Raw genomic sequence first — 17,035 nt, forward strand, 5'->3', positions numbered from 1 at the left:
CCACACCATGCAGCATGTTATACGATACATGTAATCCTATTATATATATAATAGTGGTATGGAAGTAGAACGATCAATCATATTCCAAAGGCTAATGGGAAGCAGGCCTGGATGGAAAAATATTGATCAACTTCATTGTGATATTCTCTTCCACTCGGCGATCAGGACCCGTCTGCAACATATAGCCTACTGTATCGCACACTGATCCAGTCTGCAGCTTCAAGGCCACATTTGCTCTTTTCAGCTCCCTATTTGGACTTTCAAATGTTGCCAAGAATTTAATACTAACTGACCAAGAAGCAAAAACGCTGACTTCAAAATGTGACTTTATCTGGTTGCTATGCCATTATCACACACAAGGCACCGACAAGGACACCACTTGAGCTATTTTGAACCTCGTGAATGATCCACGTCACTTGCCAAGACAAAGCAACAAGGCCTCACCACTTTCTAGCGTTTCAGCATTGATTAAATGTTTAAAACCTTCACACTATTTTAAAAAAAGAAGAAAAAAAAGGGGGGAATTACATAAACTCAAGAAAGTTCATGTGTTCATTTGTATGGACTGTTCAAAAGTAATTCTGGTGCTTGCTCTGCAAAAACTAGACTATACAGTAAACAGGACTTTACTGGGCCTATGTTATGATTGAACAGCTCTTCAGCTATTTTGCCATTTTCACAACAGCAATATTTCGTACCGTATATTGCCAAGTATAACACACACCCGTATATAATATGTCCTGCCTAAAATCACACTTAAAAACTTAAAAATCACACTTTTTCTCTGTACTTGTGTACTTGTGTATAATATGCGGTCCTCCGATTTGCTGCTAGCTTTTATTTTCAGAATGAATGATATGCATGAATAAACATTATTATAAATGCTTTTAAATCCAGGTTGAAAACTATGCTATTTTCCCATAAAGGTCTTTCAAAGCATTTTTAAAAGGATGTTTTCCAAAATCTTGTTCTTGCACTGTGCTGTTTTGGTCATTTTAGCGAGCTTTTTTTTTTTTAAATTCCTTACTTTGTCTTGTCTTCAATGTCATCAACTCTGTTATAAAATGTTGTACTTTTAATTACAGTATGTATGAAATTAACTATAATAAAGCTGTCTTGCCTTGCTGGTCAAAACCTAAAGAAAAGACAGTGTTGACATTATATCATGGCCGTCAAAAATATTTGCAATTGGTGAAGCTGCCATATTGTTTACCATACAATGTATGCAACCAATGTGCACACTTTCTTGAATGTAAATCCCAAAGTCTCATTTTCCCCCCAATGTGTTATTCACATGAAATTACAGCAGCTGTTTCAGTTGAGTGTAAATCCTTTTCATTGCTACCAAAATGTTTGCAAGTAAAATGAGCTTACTTCAAAATGCTGGACAATCAAGAAACAGGAAAAAAAAGTGAAATGCAAAACAAAAAAAAAAAAGTGAGCTAGTTGTGTAAACATGCAATAGTAATAAATTATAGCAGTGGTTCTCAAAATTTCTACGCCAAATACATTACAACCTGAAACAAATACTTCGCTCTCAAAGTACCTCGGCTCTATCAGGATCAAAAATCCAGTGCTGGACTAGCTTCTAGGGCTAATTCAATTAGCTAGTTGGATGTTACATTAAACTGTACAGCTCCCTCTAATGGTAGGCCAGAGTACAGCATAGTCTATCGTGTCAAAACCATTTTACAACAATCAAACTGCGCAAACACAAGACTTGTAAATGTTTCAAGTACAACATATTTGTTTGCTCAATGTGTGGAGTATCATTATATCCTACCTTTGAGGTTTCCATATCAGTTTCTTCCACTTCTTTTGCTTGGCCTATCAGCGAGGGTACAGAAAAGTAAGTGAGAGGCCTTGGTATATTATCATATTTGTGTCAACAGAGTGAGAAGCTAGTGTTGATGTGTATACCGTATCGTATTAGAACAGGTAAACAAAGGGATCGAAAATGAAAATACTGCTAAATCCCATTGTAACATCCTACTTCGAATCACACCACATATTCAGTGATGTTGCCAGAGGAACAAGACGCAGATTCTCCGTCATCTCTGAGTAAGACTTCGCACACAATGACATGCATTTGTGTGTGTTTAATCGCATGTGGAGTACAAAGTAGCACAGCTCCTTTCACTCCAATGTCACTGACTCAATAATAGGCGCCCACATGCATCATGAATCACTGTGATCACAGGCCCACAACTGCTCCTTCACCTATTCCTTCCATGTCGTTTTTTTGCAGTGACACTTGACCGTGACATTTGATGCCGCAGTCATTGATGTGTCAACATCTTAAGTGGATTTTAGGTAGTGCGCGGTTACTTTATCAAGGGTATTTTTCTTTGACGTGAAAGCTATTGATGAAGTCATTGGGTAATCTGCAGGGTACATTCGTCATATCGGTAATGAAGGATGACACTAACGTGTCCCTTTTGTTCAGGCGCGTTGTGGAAAAAATGGCCACTTTGATGCTTATCATCAGAAGACGGAAAAATGCAGAAGAAAACGTGATTCGGGCTACAGTCTATTTAAGTTCATCCCTGTAGATAATCATCCATATAGTAGTGTGTGTGTGTGTGTGTGTGCAAAATTAAAACGCATTAACATGTGGCCTAAACATCAGCGTAATCAGCATTTACTGCTAAAATGACAAATAATGTATACAGTGAGTCACCAGAGACTTTGAGATGACTCAGCAGTGCAGGCACAGGTCATTGTGGTCCACTAATACAGAATGCGTATATGAAACACTATTGATGTCAACAAGACAATGCCGGTGCTAACTGAAACTGGGTTACAAATAAAAATCAATGCAGCCTATATTTGAGCGAAATATAACTACATAAAATAAGCAATGCAACAGGAATGGTTAAGGATACAATAGATTGTTCATAGACTTTAGATTGGTCAATAATTTAGGGAGAAAAAAAAAACATTCACACGTGAACTGACCAATAGGCTAGTATAGATTTGTGTGACCAAGTTTAGATAACCAAAACTATGAAATGTCCTTTCTTTTCATCTTTGTCAGTTAACATCATACGTGAGGTTTTAGGGTTCATTTTAAAGGTATTTATTCTGGGATTTTTGTACATACAGTAGGAAAAAAGTCAGTTGTTTGAAAATTATAGTTTACTTTACAATATTAGACAATATTTTTAAGACTTTTTTTAAAATCTTGCATCGACAAATGTAGAAAAAAAATAACGATTTTTTTTTTTTAAATCTTGCACTCGACAAATAGGTTATTCCATATAGAAAATAAATAAATAAAAAGCTAAAACTAATAATAAGACTACTAAAACTAAAATAAAGCAAAACATTTTCAAAAAACTAAAAACTAACAAACTTGCTAAAAAAGAAATAGCTGATGAAATAAAATGAAACGAAAATGCTTTAAAAAAAACTGAAACTGCATCTTACATTTATAAAACAAAATAAAACTTACTACAGTATAATTATAGAAAAATGTCCTTCCTTTTCGTCTTTGCCATTTAATATCATTCCTGATCTTTAAGGTTATTTTAAATGTATTTATTTGAGTATTTTTGTACATCCATCGCTACAGTAAAAGGAAAGTCAGTTGTCTGAGAATTTGAGTTTACTTTACAATATTAGATATGACTTTAGACTTTTTAAATTATTTGCACTCAACAAATAATCCATATATTTAAATAAAGAACTAAAACTAAAATTAATATAAAACTAATCAAAACTAAACTAAAACAAAATTCCAAGCAAAATGAAACTTAAAAAAAATAATGGAAAAAAAATCAGAAATTATTATAACCTTGATTGTGACATAAGAGGCTTTGTCTCAATACAAATGACATACAGACACTCATAATATTGTGACGATATATTATTCGCCACAATGAGTATTCCATTTTTTTTTCAGAATTTTAATGTATTCTATTTGCCAGATGAATGCGAAAAGTAAAAAGATCATCCTGCATACATAGCAAAGATACCTTTGAGGACGATTTAATGCCCAGAGGTAATTTACATGAATCCAAGCAGGAAAAAAAAAAAAAATCATAGCTCATCTACATAGACAGTAAATCTTAGCAAATGCATTTCAGAGTACCTGGTGGGGTAAAGTACAGCAGCCAAATGCCAACAGGAAATGATAGATAACACTTTCCTTTTCTCCTAAGGAAATGGAAACTGCATTTTTTTTTTTTTAAGAATATCTCAAGGGTAATCAGGTTGATCTAATTATGTCATGTCATTTAATTCAGAGGAATATTACATGCTGGTCAAGATCCATGAAATTTAACATCAGGCATTTTTAGGAAATATTACTCTTGACAGCAATACAAACACTCCAGAGGGTTACTGATGCACCAAGGGAACATAAATTCAACCTGACCTTCTGTCTGTGCATGGTGAACAGGTGGACACCATCCTGGCCTCTCTTCTCGCTCTCATGGCCTCTCTTCAATCACTTCAATTCTGCTCTTTTGTTATCACTTGTCCAGAAAACACCAGCAAGCCTCATTACATCACAAGTCTCGCGGATGCAAAAGTGATGCAACTGTTTCTTCCAAACTGACTGCTCGGAAGCCAGAGAACGTCCAGACAGCAAGGAGGTTTCTGTCTCAGCAAAAACACATCCTAAAAAAGCTTTTGTCGCTGTCTTAAATGTGTCATTAATATAGACAAAAATAAACATCGGGCATAAGAGTTAAAAAAAAAAGAAATACGTAGCCGGTTTGTTGCTCAGGCGGTGCACAGCCTCATTTCTAAACCCATCGGTTCAAATGTGAGTCGCTGAGGCATGGATGAGCAATCACACGAGGGAGGATGGCTCAAGGATGCGAGTGCTCTGATTGGCTGGCTGGCTATGGTGTGTGTGTGGGAAGGCCCCTTTGGTAGGCTCACAGAGAATGGCTGTGCTAGATAAGGGTGGTCCTTCACCTCCTTTCATCCCCTCCTGCCTCCATCCCACCCGATTCTCTTCCTCACTCTCGCTCCCCTTCCCATCAATGGGCAGCAAAGCGGATGAAACTAGGCTGCGACCGCATCACCAAATTAATCATTTTCAGACATAACTACCTTGGTTAAGCCCGTGACCTAATTTTACCAAGACGGGTTCTTACATCACGGTCATAACATCGTGCTGAGCTTGTGTGCAGCTGCAGCTGGACCCGCTGAGCGAGCGCACAGAGCTCACTGCGGAGGACAAACATTTCCAACAAAACACAGCAGATGTTTCTTAGCATCAACAACTGCTTTTAACAGACATTTATTAGGTAGATCTGAACAACTGAATGACATCGAACAGCTGAAGGAATTAGGGATGCATTATAACTAATGGACCAATATCAGGGGGGGAAATTATGTTATATTCATTGATCCACTATTACGGAAGCGTATTGCATTCACTTAAAAAAAAAAAAAACAACTCCTGTTTTTCTGACAATTTTTGGGGGGGAGCTTTTTTTTTTTGAGTATTTTTATTAAAATTTTCTGTTTTTCTGAATATTTTTTTCGTTTTACTGAATATTTTTTTTGCTGTCCAAAAAATATTCAGGAAAACAGGCTGAAAAAAAAAATCAGAAAAACAGGAGGAAAAATCACTCAGAAAAACAGAGAAAAAAATAAAGAGAAAAAAATATTTAAAAAACAGAAAAAAAAAATATTCAGAAAAACAGAGCTAGTGTTTTGTTTTTCGGAGTATTTTAATTTTTTTCTACCTCTGAAAAGAGGTAGAAAGGGGAAAAGAGGTTTTTCTACTCCAAGTGACTCCCTAATAGCGGAAGCGGACATTTTCCCGCATACCTCCATATGCAATAAGATGGTCATGTTTACTTACTGGCTCTCAATAAAGGAATGAATGTGTGTACTGTATTGTGGTTTGTTCTCTAATCTCTGAGGGAAAACCCTTTAAAAAAATATTCAGAAAAACAGAAAAATAATTGTTTTATAAAACAGGGAACAGTTACTCAGAAAAACATTTTAAAAAATATTCAGAAAAACAGAGGAAAATATTTTTTAACATTAAAAAATAAAAATAAATAAAGCTCCCTCCAAAAATTTGTCAAAAAAACAGGACTTTTTTTCCCCAAGTGAATGCAATACGTTTCCGTACACTATCAACAAAATTGTACTGATAATAACAAGAAAAGTTTATACTGACAATGATTAGCTCACTGTCACTTACAGCTAGTAATAGTGAGCTGTAGGCAGTAGCAGGGACGAGCACAGTTACACATTGCTACGCCATATACACACCCACACACGCACGCACACACACACACACACGTTAAAGCTGCTGGATGCAGAAAATTCAACTTCGAATCACTGCTATCACCAGTGGCAGAAAAATGAAATACACACATGATGTCACATCCGCAGACAGAGGTCGGGAAATTCGAAGCCAAATCCCGTCTGAAAACTATTGGCCAGAGGCTTGCAGGAGTAGCCATTGTGACTAGCTAAGGTGTTAACCTACTATTAGTTAATCTACTTATAAGATTTTTCAGTCATCAATGGTCAAATAATAAGGTTATTGTAAAGATAGTTTGTGCAAATTGTTACATAGAGCAACTTTAAGTTAGTGTGCTGCAAAGTTCATTTGTCACCTACACGTGGGCGCCAAGATAGTTAGCTCGCTAACAATTAACTTCCGTTTGGCTACTTGTGTGGCTGCACACGCAGCAGAGTCGCTCCTTAGTCAGTCACGATCACCTAAGGCAGACGTGATCGGAAATCACCGTTATTATGTTCTGGATGATTGAGTATACTTTTCAAAGAAATCTGGCTGGAACAGCATTAAAGCCGATTTTGAACACCAAAAAATTATATATATATATATATACATATATATATATATATATATATATACACATATATATATATATATATATATATATATATATATATATATATATATATATACACATATATATACATATATATATACACATATATATATATATATATGAATGAATTATGTCATGCTGCGGCATGCGTCCACCGGGAGGAATCACCATCCATCCATCCATCCATTTTCTTGGCCGCTTTTCCTCACTAGGGTCGCGGGGGTGCTGGAGCCTATCCCAGCTGGCTTCGGGCAGTAGGCGGGGTACACCCTGAACTGGTTGCCAGCCAATCGCAGGGCACACAGAGACGAACAACCACACTCACATTCACACCTAGGGACAATTTGGAGTGTTCAATTAACCTGCCATGCATGTTTTTGGAATGTGGGAGGAAACCGGAGTACCCGGTGAAAACCCACGCAAGCACGGGGAGAACATGCAAACTCCACCCAGGAAGGCCGAAGCCCGGACTCGATCTCACGTCCTCTGCACTGGGAGGCGGACGTGCTAACCAGTCAGCCACCGTGCTGCCCGAGGAATCACCAATGGCAGGTTTTTTTTTTTTTTTACATTACAGTTTTGAGTTTAGATTTAGACTTTAGAGATCTACACAATAAATATTTTTTAAATTAAATATTACAGTCTATCATATCTTTTGTTTGCTGCTTTTCACAATGTGAGTTTAATAATAAAAAAATACATATAAAGAAGGAAATTGTTCATTCATTATATTTGTCAGTCGTCATATTTTTTATTGTTTAATGAAACCCTTGCTTCAGGTCACTTGGATTAACCTGCAAATAATTGCTCCTCAAAATCAAAGTCGCTCCTTAAATTAAGTCACTCATTTGAAAAAGTCATTTCGATCCTTGATGGTAATAATTCAGTAATCGTTTAGAGCCATTGTTTGACTTTAAGATGTCCAAATCCTCTGATTTCAGCATCTCAATATTAATTATTTTCTGATTTGTTTAATTCTTAATCAAAGCATGCTAATTATATTTTGTGTTCAAAGAAAATAAGACATTTGCAAACTTTTACTTCGGAAAAGTATGCTTTTACTTTAGAACCAATGACTGAATCACTTTTAAAAAGGTTGATGATTATAGTATATCACGCCATCTTGTGGGATAATGCTAAATTGTTGTTTATTTTTTATTTATTACTAAACAATACCAAATAAACAGGAATAACTGCTTCGTAAACAGTAAAAGGGGAACACATGGTTTTGTAATAAATGTTAATGTAAAATAACATTTGATCAATTCATACAATTAGTCAATGTTATAATGGTTAGAATAATCAATTCTAAAAATAATCAATAGTGACAGCCCCATTGACTTTTTTTTTTTTTTTTTGCTTACTGCCAGCTCACCTGATGTGGATTTGTTTTTGTCAGGCTCCAGACTCGAAAGATCAGATTATGCTGACCCCCGTCAGCGGAAGCAAACATCTCTCAAACCTCAGACAAAGATCGATAATACTGCAATCGAGACAGCGGAAGAGCAACGAGGACATTACATCCAAAGACCGAAGAAGAGAGAAAAATCTTTTGACCAAAATCTACAAATATGACAGCATCACAATGACCCCTGACAGTTATAATGAGGAGTCTAGCCTACTATGAACATTGCCCTTTAGATGCATACAGTATACTGTGTACACCTGACTGAAGGCAACCTAGACGTTCCCAGGTACTCTATCAGCCACTTCAACATGCATTATTTAGACTTTGTGTTGCTGTAATAAAGTAATCAATCTTTTTGCGGACCACTTAGACCTCAAGTATATGCAGTGAGGTCATAAAGAATGCAGACAACAAATGAGAGGGAAATCCAAACTTGATTTACTTAATAAATATATTGTCGATCAGCTCTTTTTTTTTTTTTTGCAACAAGGAAGGGAATATTTTAAAATATAATGTAATCTTCTATAATGTTCTAGAATTATGTTTATTAAAATAGACTATGTGTGTGTCCCTGTAATCACAAAAGAAGAAATGTAACTGTGCCTATTGTTAGGTCAATACATAAAAAATATAATTAGCAGTTTGTATATTACCAGCATATTTGTGACGTTCTGATAATTATGGTGTTCTCCTACCTGGGCAAACTGCATAATTTCGGCATTATTTCAAAATAGTGGAGATGAGGTTACATGCAAGTGCTTGCTCAGTCTGCAGAGGAAATCTCAGTGGAGCCACAGAGATGCTGATGTGGCATTTCTTCGCTGAACGTATTGATATATCAATGCAAACTGAATTCAAGTATTTCAGTGCTTGTTTTATGCAGGATCCATACAACAACAGCTGTTTTCATTCTCTGTTCAGACAAACCTGAACAAATACTGCTTTCATACATATTCACCGGCCAAGACCCAAGATACAGTACCGTACTGGGAATACAAAATGTCAAGCCTCTTCCCAACTAATCATCAAATATGCTCACACGTACACAGTCACACAAATATATGCTATAGTAGCAACAATTGACCAGCAGAGAGCAGCAAAACATTGCAATACGTTTGACTAAAGCTTAATTTGACACCAGTCAGGGTAACCACAAGGTTCATCATATCTGATCATCACGTCTTGACCTACCTTTTCAGCTTTAACCCCATCACGAGGATACTTCTGGATATATCAGCGGGTGACCTTACACGGGTTCGCTGCCTAACACACTAGAATCTCCACAGCACTGTATCCACAGCTCACAAACCCCCCTTGTTTGTGTTGTTCCAGCAATCAAAGCCAACAATGGCATTCCATGGCTGGCAACTGCATTGAGTCCACAGGCAAAGCACTTTTAGACACATTGCTTGTCACACACAAAGCCATCAATGTGTGTCACACGCGGGATGGGAGGGCCGGTTGGAGTTAAATGGGGGTGACAACAGCAAAGGCGACCCCGCTGTGCCCTTTGCAGCAGTTTAAGGCCAACAACATGATCTGTTTTTGTGGGTCACAATGGGCACTCACCTGATTTTGTCGGCTGCACTGTCAGACCTGCGCACAGACAAACAGGAGAAATACAATTTTATTGGTTTGGAATGGAAAAAGGAGTTCAGAACATTCTATGAGTCTCCTATTTCTTCATCACAAACCATCTGATGGAAAGTGTATACTGTGTGAGTTAAAAACTTCCAAAGCCACTCAGAAAAATAATTCAAACTAACAACAACAACAAAACCTCACAATTAAAAAAAAAAATCTGACTGGCTGTCAGAGGTAAAAAGTAAAGTACCACTGATTGTCACACCCACCGAAGTGGGGCGAAATTCGTTCTCCACATTTGACCCATCCCTGAGAGAGCGGTGAGCAGCAGCCGGGGCCGCGCTCGGGTATCATTTGGTGATCTAACCTCCCAACTCCAACCCTTAATGCAGAGTGTCAAGCAGGGCGGCAATGGGTCCCATTTTTATAGTCTTTTGTATGACCCGGCCAGGGATTGAACCCACAACCTCCCAGTCTCAGGGCGGATCACTAGGCACTCGTCTTCCCTTTTTTTTAAGGGGGCTTCTAAGCAAGACACAATATGATTGGCTGCTTGCAGAGATGAGTAAACGAGCTGCCTTTTTTAAGTTAATGGCCACCGAATTAACCTATTTTTCTCTTTCTCAATGAGCAGAAAGGAGAGGGGTGAGAGAGGGAGAGAAACAAAAGAGGCACTGTGCAAACATGGAACCTTTTTGCTCTGTTGATTAATGTGCATTGCCTTTAAAAAAAAAAAAATAATAAAAAATTGTCCAGCAAATACTAGTTAGCTCCAAGGTCAACATAAGTAGCCCACGAATCTGTTCTAAAAATAGCTCAACAGTGATGGGACACTGTGACTTACTAAGAATAATTAAAACAGAAGATTTATTTTTTTCTTATCATGGTAAAAAAAAAAAATCTGCACAAAATAGTCTTAATTTTATTTGTTCTATGGGGGAAAAAAATTCATTTACACAAATTTTTTTTAAAAGGTCATTTTGTGTAATTTTAATACTGCAATACTGCAATATTTTTGTTCACGGTCATCATACCATCAGAATCTAATATTGGCCCATGTTTAGTTATGTAACATCATGGTCCATTTTCACATGTATGTTTAATATGAAGTGTTTTCGCACATATATGCTGCAATATTATATAATTATAGACTTTGTAAGTTACTGTAAGTTATATCGAAGTTTCAACTCTAGGTTCATTTGCAATACCGTCCTTCACTCTATAATTATATAAACGTCTTTCTATATAATGTCCCAGTGACGACAATCTGCGTCATCTTCGCCCATGAGTCATATTACATGTATTTTGCAAAGTCACATTGTGTTATTATATAAGCTGATGCGTGCCGTTAGAAAAGAGAAAGTCCACATGCACATTCCATCCTGATCCTGACAATGACAGCAAACCGGACAGCGTCGCTGAGACAGCCGGCAGCGGCAGTACTAATTAGCTGGCAGTCTCCTGCTACTATACCAGAAAATATATGTGCACATAAAGCATTCAGCAAACTGACTGCAGCTAGACAGAGCAACGCAGTAAAGAAATCACGAGAGTGCAGTGAGGCTGACAGAAATGGCGGTGGCAGAGTCCGGAACAGGCAGCATTGCAGCCCCCCCAAAAGGAGACATGCAGCTGTTTTACCTGCAGAGGAGACATGACATTCCGTGCCCTCTAAAGCCGGCCACAGAACGCCACTCGCCCTGCAAGCAGCTGCAAAAGCCCCTCGCTAGAAGAGAGGAGAGCAGCCAGGCATCCCATGGGTACTGCTCCGAGTTCATGCAAGTAGAGACGGTGCTCGAGCGTAGGAGGGGAGACTCCGAGAAACGAGCGTGTGGAGAAGAGCACGGAAAGAATAAACGGAGGTGTGGTGAGCGGTGCACGAAGCCGAAGACTGCCTACGCTGGCTGGTGATACACAGACATTTTTTTTTTTAGCATTTCAAAATAACCTCATATTTTGCAGCATGCACTATTTCTGGCATGACATGTTATCTAGCTACCAAAACTTTCTGTATGGTTCCCCGAGGCTAATATGCTTGGAACAGTAGAAAAAAAATGCACAGGCTTTTGAAAACAATAGACAAAAAAAATCCCACCATTAATGTAACCTAAATTAGCATTTCAAAATAACCTCATATTTTGCAGCACTATTTCTGGCATGACATGTTATCTATCTACCAAAACTTTTCTGTATGGTTCCCCAAGGCTAATATGCTTGGAACAGTAGAAAAAAAATGCACAGGCTTTTGAAAACAATAGACTAAAAAAAATAAAAAATCCCACCATTAATGTAACCTAAAACCTGCAAACCAAAAATTGGAGCGTTAACATTCCAGAGTTAAATTATTGGGAGTTAATTTTAACTGCTAAAGTGTAATTTTAACATTTTCTGGATGTTAAATGGTGCCCAATGTAGGTGTTATTTCACACAGATGATCAGTTAGATTAACTCTACATAGTGTGAGATTAACTCCACTTTTGCACATGCACTTTTTCCAGTTTGAGAAAGACAAATCAGCGCAATTTTCCTCCTCTTCATTGGGAAACAACGACATTCAAACAAAAAGGAGTTCGGGCCCATGAAGTAATTTTTGCTTACAGAAGAGACTGTGGTCGCTAACTTAGAATATCCTTGCAGTCAGGGTAAACCTTTAAGGAGTCAAATTAACACCAACTGAGAGAGAAAACAGACGTGTCTGAGAAGAGTTACTACTCTTGTAGTGTTAATTTAATTCTGCTTAGTGAGTTAAAATGGATTATCAACAAGTGTTAAACATTTAACTAATTTAAAAGTGTTGATTTAACTCTGGAGAGTGTTCCGCTTTATAAACTCAACTTAAAATCAACTTTGTTGGCCGCACTGGACTTTTTGCTGTGTGTACAACTCCACTGAAAAATAAATTACATTTTTTGAGAGGGGATCACGAAACTGACATACTGTTGCACAAGTGTACACACCCTGTTATAATTTTGGGGTGTGGCTGTGTTCAGAATGAATCGCATCAAGATCATATTAAATGGGAGTCAGCACACACATGCCACCGTTTGAAGTTCAGATGTTCTAGTAGGCTTTTCTTGGCATACTTTTTTGCATCAATCAGAAGCCGGAACTGGTATTTGGAACTGTTCATAATTTTAATGGTGTTCTTTTTCAACCTTGGTTTCATTAGACCAAAACAATATTTTCCAAACACACTCTTAACTTACAGGACCAGTGACCAACTCCACCACAGGGTCAAATTCCAGTCCCCAAGGGCACGTTTAACATGCAGGACAACACGCCTGATTCAAATGATCAGGATTGTTGTCAGGCTCCTGCATAGTTTGCTGATAAGATGAACATTTGAGGTGTGTTGGAGGAGGGAAACATTCTAAAACATGCATGACTCCGGCTGTCAAGGACCTTAGGTTGGCACCTGTGCACTGCACCATCAGTGACTGCCTACATACTTAAATAGCTCTTATTGTTTTTGATTAAAAAAAAAAAACATACTGATTTTTGTTAAACACATCATAGCAGAGTAATTGGTGAGCTGTAAAGACATATTCAGAGAAAAAACATTTTATTTTTTGGCTGGGAAAAGGATGTGCCCTCTAGTGGACATTGTAGGAAAGAATGTCTACTAATGATAGTATTAGTTGTATGCATTTAGGGATTACTCTCATTATGAAAGTGTGCATGTGCCACATAGGATAGGACTAAAAATGAAGGCACCATCTAAACACACTGAAAAGAATTTCAAACATTTTGCTCACCTCTCCTCTCTGAATGGAGTCAAGAAACGAGTGGCGTCATCTTCATGGCTACTTTGTTGGCTGCTTTGCTGGCTGCTCTGCTGGCTGCTGCAGTCACACAAGAGAGTTCAGTTATTCACTTAAAGCATACATGACATACTTGCACCTACAAACAAGAAACACAGCTGGGAAATGAAAAGAAATGTACAGCATAGCATCTAGGACACGGAAAATTATATTTACTACACTTTGTCCCAGTTATGAATATAGGATCATTTTGCATTGCAGCATGTTTTGGTCCGGTGGGGCAAAAGTGTAGCATTATCCATCACGCTGCTCTAAATGTGTTGCTGTTACAGCTGAATCGGCTGAACACCACGCCACAAATGTCTTACGCTGACTAACATGCAGATGCATCTAATGCACTATAATGGGACTCTGCAAAACCAAGGACATAGGTTACAAAATTACTAAAAAACAAACCAACAAACAAACATGCTTTTCCAACAAAATCAACATAAATAGTAATAGTAAAAATAGAGGAATGTTGAATATAAATTTTTTCCCCCTAAATACAAAATAGGATGTTATTTAACAGAGTTTGGCAACTTGTTCAAATTTGAGGTTCTTTACCATTTACATGCACATATCCTGTATTGACACAAGAGGGGGCTACATGACATCTATGACTAAGACTATACTGTATGTAGCCTACTTGTGCTGCAAAAAATAAAATAAATAAATAAAAAGGCTAAAGCCAAAAAATAAGAAGTAGGAAATGCTCCACATTAGTATGAGCATGTGTCAATATGTGCAAGTGCTTAATTATGCTATATTAAAAGAAACACTAATAAGACTATTTATGACCCTTTAAACAAATCATAATTGTATCATACACTACTCTAATTCTATGTACAAAATATCTACAATGACTGATGAATAATTCATGGTGATTCAGGTTAACGGTAACAATCACAAGTATTTTGAAAGAAAAATAAACTTATTTCATAGAAGAGTGAAATCTGTTGTCACGTGTCAAAGTTCAGGGCAGTCACAAAAATCCCAACAACACATTTGCAGACAATTGAAATATTTTATAGTTGAGTGATTGATTGGAATGTTAGACTGCAACCATTATGCTCAGGCTGGTACATGCAACATTCAAAAATTAAGATCATTTAGAACATTTCTCATGAACGTGCTAATTAGTTCTTAAAGCAGTTAAGTTAAACTGGGCAATATCCACGAAGATCTCCTCCTGGCATTCTTATTTGATTCAATACAGCAATGGTAGCAAAACAGGAGTAACATACATTCAAAGAGAACATTTCCCATTCATTAGAAATCTAAAATTAATATATTCATTAAAAATAAATAAATAAATACATTTATTGACTGCTAATTTTCCTACTGTCCGTCAAGGTAAATGAGTAAAACGGCAATTCCTAGTTTAATTAATGTGCAGCTTAATCAACAAGAGTACACATCAACCTACAATATATGAAATACAAATAGTTTTTTTAATTTAAATCAACTACAAATGGATCCACTTGAGTATCACACGTGTCCGCTCACTGCCATGCATGAACCCATGCCCAACTGCCTCTCATTCAGGCATTCATTCATTGTCTAATGTCAGCTGCAAACCTCATTATTAATTATTTTCAGACAATAATGTAGCTATACAAACAAACAAAGCACCAGCTGGTCACCTGCTCTGGTTTCGCTTCACATCTTCCAGGTTGTTGTCGCATATAGTGAAGCCTTCCAGCATTTTAGGGAACTCGATGATGTCTGCCCAGTACCTTACGCTCTTAAGTTTTGGGCACAAGTTGCATCCCGGTGTTAAAGACTTGCCTGTTTAACAAAGTGAACTTTTACTGAATACAAAACTGGTGCTTGTAAGTCATTTCTAATCCTGAGTCTGTGGCTGGGTCAGTCAAGTGAGTCTTTTAAACAACATTAGCTATTGTGTGGTTAATGTGACCTTCCTGTTGATGGACTAGTAATGAATGTTTAATCAAAGTGCTCAATCATCTGCTTTTTTTTTGTTTGGAATCACTACTGCACAAGTGGATCTATAATACATTTCAAAATCTTTATAAGATAAAGCAAAGCACTATTCTTTTAAATGAAACTTGTGTATAAAAATAGAAATAAAAATGTGTAGATGAATTTTAGGGCAATGAAAGTCAAGGGAAAATGTAGTCCAAGATGTCCAATCCCGCTACAGGACTTCACTGTCTCGTCCCAGAAAAACAAACAAACAAAAAAAACAGTATAGCCTACTCATTACAAAAAAGATTGCATGACATAAAAGTACAGCCGAACAATCATATTTCATACCATTACAATTTAAAATAACCAATAATTTGACTCAATTACCGTTTGACCAATGCCTACCCACGTGGTCCCACAGCACTAAGGTTCAAAACCCTTAATGTAGTTTTTAAATACTTAAAAATTGGTCAATTTCTGAATCCTCACTCTCTCTACAAGAGCAACCCTTGTAAAGCAAGAGAGCCAAGTATCCCATTAACTATAAGTACTCGTAATGTTTGGATATTAACTGGGCAGCTTAAAGACCAGCCAGTTTAGGTGAAAGTACATAATCATGCAAACCTAGTCCAAAAGTTTGGACACTGTTAGAAAACGTTTTGACTTATTTGCACCCAGAAAATATATTTGATGTATTTCTAATCTCATAATTATATTTAGTTTTAGAATTATTGTTATTCTCTTATCTGTTACTCTCTAAGATTGAACTAGACGGTGGTGGGCACTTGTCATTTGTAGTTGTAGTCAATGTTCTGAGTTTGATTGATTATCACTGGCTTTTTTTTGTCACATATTGCAAATATATTAGATGTTTATTAGCCGCCTTGAAGCATCTCATTGTCGGTTGTGATCCTATACACCAGAAAAAGAAGGATGAGAGGAGGCCATTAAAATCCCCAAAAGGTGTTCAGCGCAAATTGAGCAAATGCGCTGACCTGGGGTTTTCCCCGCTGGCAAGGCTGCTTTGAAGCACCTTATTCTCGGCTGGGATCCTGCCAACGCATTACAGAAAAGGGAGTGATAATCACACCGGGATAGGTAAAAAGTCTGCTTGGTTGGGCAGGGCAGATCCATCCTAGTATCGTATCGATACGGAAGAGCTAGTATCAATCCTTTGCATTTATTTATTTATTTTGGTTTCTCATGGGTTCCTTTCTTATGGAAGCCCACTCCCACCAGTTTAGCCCTGGAGAACCCACGGGGTCAAATTTGGCCCCTATAAATTCTGCTATTCAAATAACAAAGACCTTTTTTTTTTTTTACAAATTTAACTTCAAAAGTTCAGAGTGCCACTTCTGACCCCTGCATGGGGCCATCTAGTGGATGAATATTGCACTTACATGAGCCAGAGTGGTGGTGACAAGATGGCTGGCAACATGCTGTTTTGTTGAGCTGGAAATCAATCCAAACAAAACCAT

The 17,035-nt window shown here is 37.3% G+C and overlaps 1 protein-coding gene across 11 annotated transcripts in view; it reads right to left on the minus strand.

Moving 5' to 3' along the window:
• The window catches only part of gramd1bb (GRAM domain containing 1Bb), a 108,252-nt gene that overhangs the window by 65,667 nt on the left and 25,550 nt on the right, over nt 1-17,035 (minus strand). For 8 of the 11 annotated variants that reach the window (XM_077565648.1, XM_077565654.1, XM_077565653.1 and 5 more), the window contains 2 exons: nt 13,581-13,667; nt 9,811-9,837 (listed from right to left, as the gene is read on the minus strand). In XM_077565648.1, the coding sequence (XP_077421774.1) occupies nt 9,811-9,837; nt 13,581-13,667 (114 nt within the window). Of the gene's footprint in view, nt 1-1,783; nt 1,828-4,378; nt 4,771-9,810; nt 9,838-11,466; nt 11,593-13,580; nt 13,668-17,035 lie in introns of those variants that run through there. The other 3 variants (XM_077565655.1, XM_077565657.1, XM_077565658.1) reach the window with 3 other exon arrangements.

The sequence above is a fragment of the Vanacampus margaritifer genome, chromosome 5, assembly GCF_051991255.1.
Source record: "Vanacampus margaritifer isolate UIUO_Vmar chromosome 5, RoL_Vmar_1.0, whole genome shotgun sequence".
Taxonomy (NCBI): Eukaryota; Metazoa; Chordata; class Actinopteri; order Syngnathiformes; family Syngnathidae; genus Vanacampus; species Vanacampus margaritifer.